The following is a 1609-nucleotide window of genomic DNA, read 5'->3' as shown; positions in this document are numbered from 1 at the left end:
TTTTTTTTTTTTTTTTTTAGGATGAAAAATATATTTATTGATTATATATTTTCATATTTTTTAATTTATTACTTATTTAAAAAAAAATACATATGATGATCACGGTTTATATTCATATATTCATAATTTTAATTGTTGCATTTAATCAATTTGTTTATGAATTTTTAAACATTATTTATAAATAATAAATATAAAATATTTTATATTTAATAACATTTTAATAAAATTTTTGCGACATATTGGTATTGATCATGGTATCGATACATCGGTTGGAAAATATTTTTTATTTGGGAATGTATGTAATATGTTGACTATCATGAATAAAAAATATTGTTAATATTCTAAATACTAATAATAATAATAATAATTTAGAATAAATTTGTCCTTAATTATTATATACATATAATATAAACATAAATAATAGTTATGATGATGTAATTAATAATGAAGATATTGATATTGATATAATATTGATATAATTCAATTTAAGTCTTTCGTCTTTGTTATTTTTTTTTAATCTTTAGGAACAAAATTACTTTATATAAAAATATTAAATGAATATTATTATATAAACATTATATTACATAAATTTATTATATTAATATATAGTATATATATATACTTATAATTTTGAATGTTGCGCATAATTTATATAATGATATGGTTTATCAAAAAGTCAAGTTTACATGTAATAACATGACGTTGCAATATGTAGTTGCCTTGAAACTCATTAATGTTTACGTTTCATTACGTATCTTATATCTTTTATTCTAAGGTTTCTTACATTGTCTGACGTGTACAAAAATCAAATAACACGATTATAAGCATAGGTTAGATCGTAACATTAAATTAAACATCTTTTTTATTATTAAGAAATCGTGCAATTATGCTCGACTTATTTACCATATTCAGTAAAGGTGGTATTGTGTTATGGTGTTTTCAAAGTACCTCGCAAATATTTGCCCCAAGCGTTAACGCATTAATACGAAGTGTCATACTGCAAGTAAGTTTTTTCATCGAGATTTCTTATGTTTTTGAATTTCATTCATATGCCAATATATAATATTATGAAATATTATATAAATATTATACAAATTAATAGCAATAGAAAGGATACTTTTAATTAATATTGAAATAATTAATTGTCGAATAATCAATATTTGTCATAATAACATTTTTTATTAATTCTTTGCAGGAACGTTCGGGAAATCATAGCTTTGAATATGATTCTTTACGCTTACAATATAAACTCGATAATGAGTTTGAGCTAGTATTTGTAGTTGCATATCAAAAAATACTACAATTGTCATATATAGATAAATTTTTAAATGACATTCATTTAGAATTTAGAGATAGATTTAAAAATGAATTGGAAAATTCCAAATGGTTTTCTAACTTTGAATTTCAAAGTAATTACGAACATGTATTAGCTATGGCTGAACAATGGGCAAGGACTCAGGCTAAAATACCTAAACAAATGCGTACCTTTGATGAAAGTCAAAAATCAAAAAAGACTGTTGCCAGTATGATAGAAAGAAAAGATGATAAAGAAAATAAAAAACAAGGTATGTATTTGAAATTGTATTGTATTTGTTTTAACATTTAAAAT

At 21.4% G+C, this 1609-nt stretch overlaps 1 protein-coding gene across 2 annotated transcripts in view; it reads left to right on the top strand.

Moving 5' to 3' along the window:
* Window positions 1-633: 633 nt before the first annotated feature.
* Window positions 634-1609, top strand: part of LOC102674813 (signal recognition particle receptor subunit alpha homolog) — an 8330-nt gene continuing 7354 nt past the window's right edge. Inside the window, exons 1-2 of one of the 2 annotated variants that reach the window (XM_031513125.1) lie at window positions 634-1003; window positions 1196-1565. In XM_031513125.1, the coding sequence (XP_031368985.1) occupies window positions 887-1003; window positions 1196-1565 (487 nt within the window). In that variant the 5' untranslated portion in view covers window positions 634-886. The remainder of the gene's footprint in view (window positions 1004-1195; window positions 1566-1609) is intronic. The other variant, XM_006608525.2, reaches the window with a different exon arrangement.

This window comes from Apis dorsata, unplaced genomic scaffold (genome assembly GCF_000469605.1).
Source record: "Apis dorsata unplaced genomic scaffold, Apis dorsata 1.3 scaffold_39, whole genome shotgun sequence".
Taxonomy (NCBI): domain Eukaryota; kingdom Metazoa; phylum Arthropoda; class Insecta; order Hymenoptera; family Apidae; genus Apis; species Apis dorsata.
The sequence above is the reverse complement of the archived record's forward strand: the minus strand, read 5'-3'. Positions and strand labels throughout refer to the sequence as shown.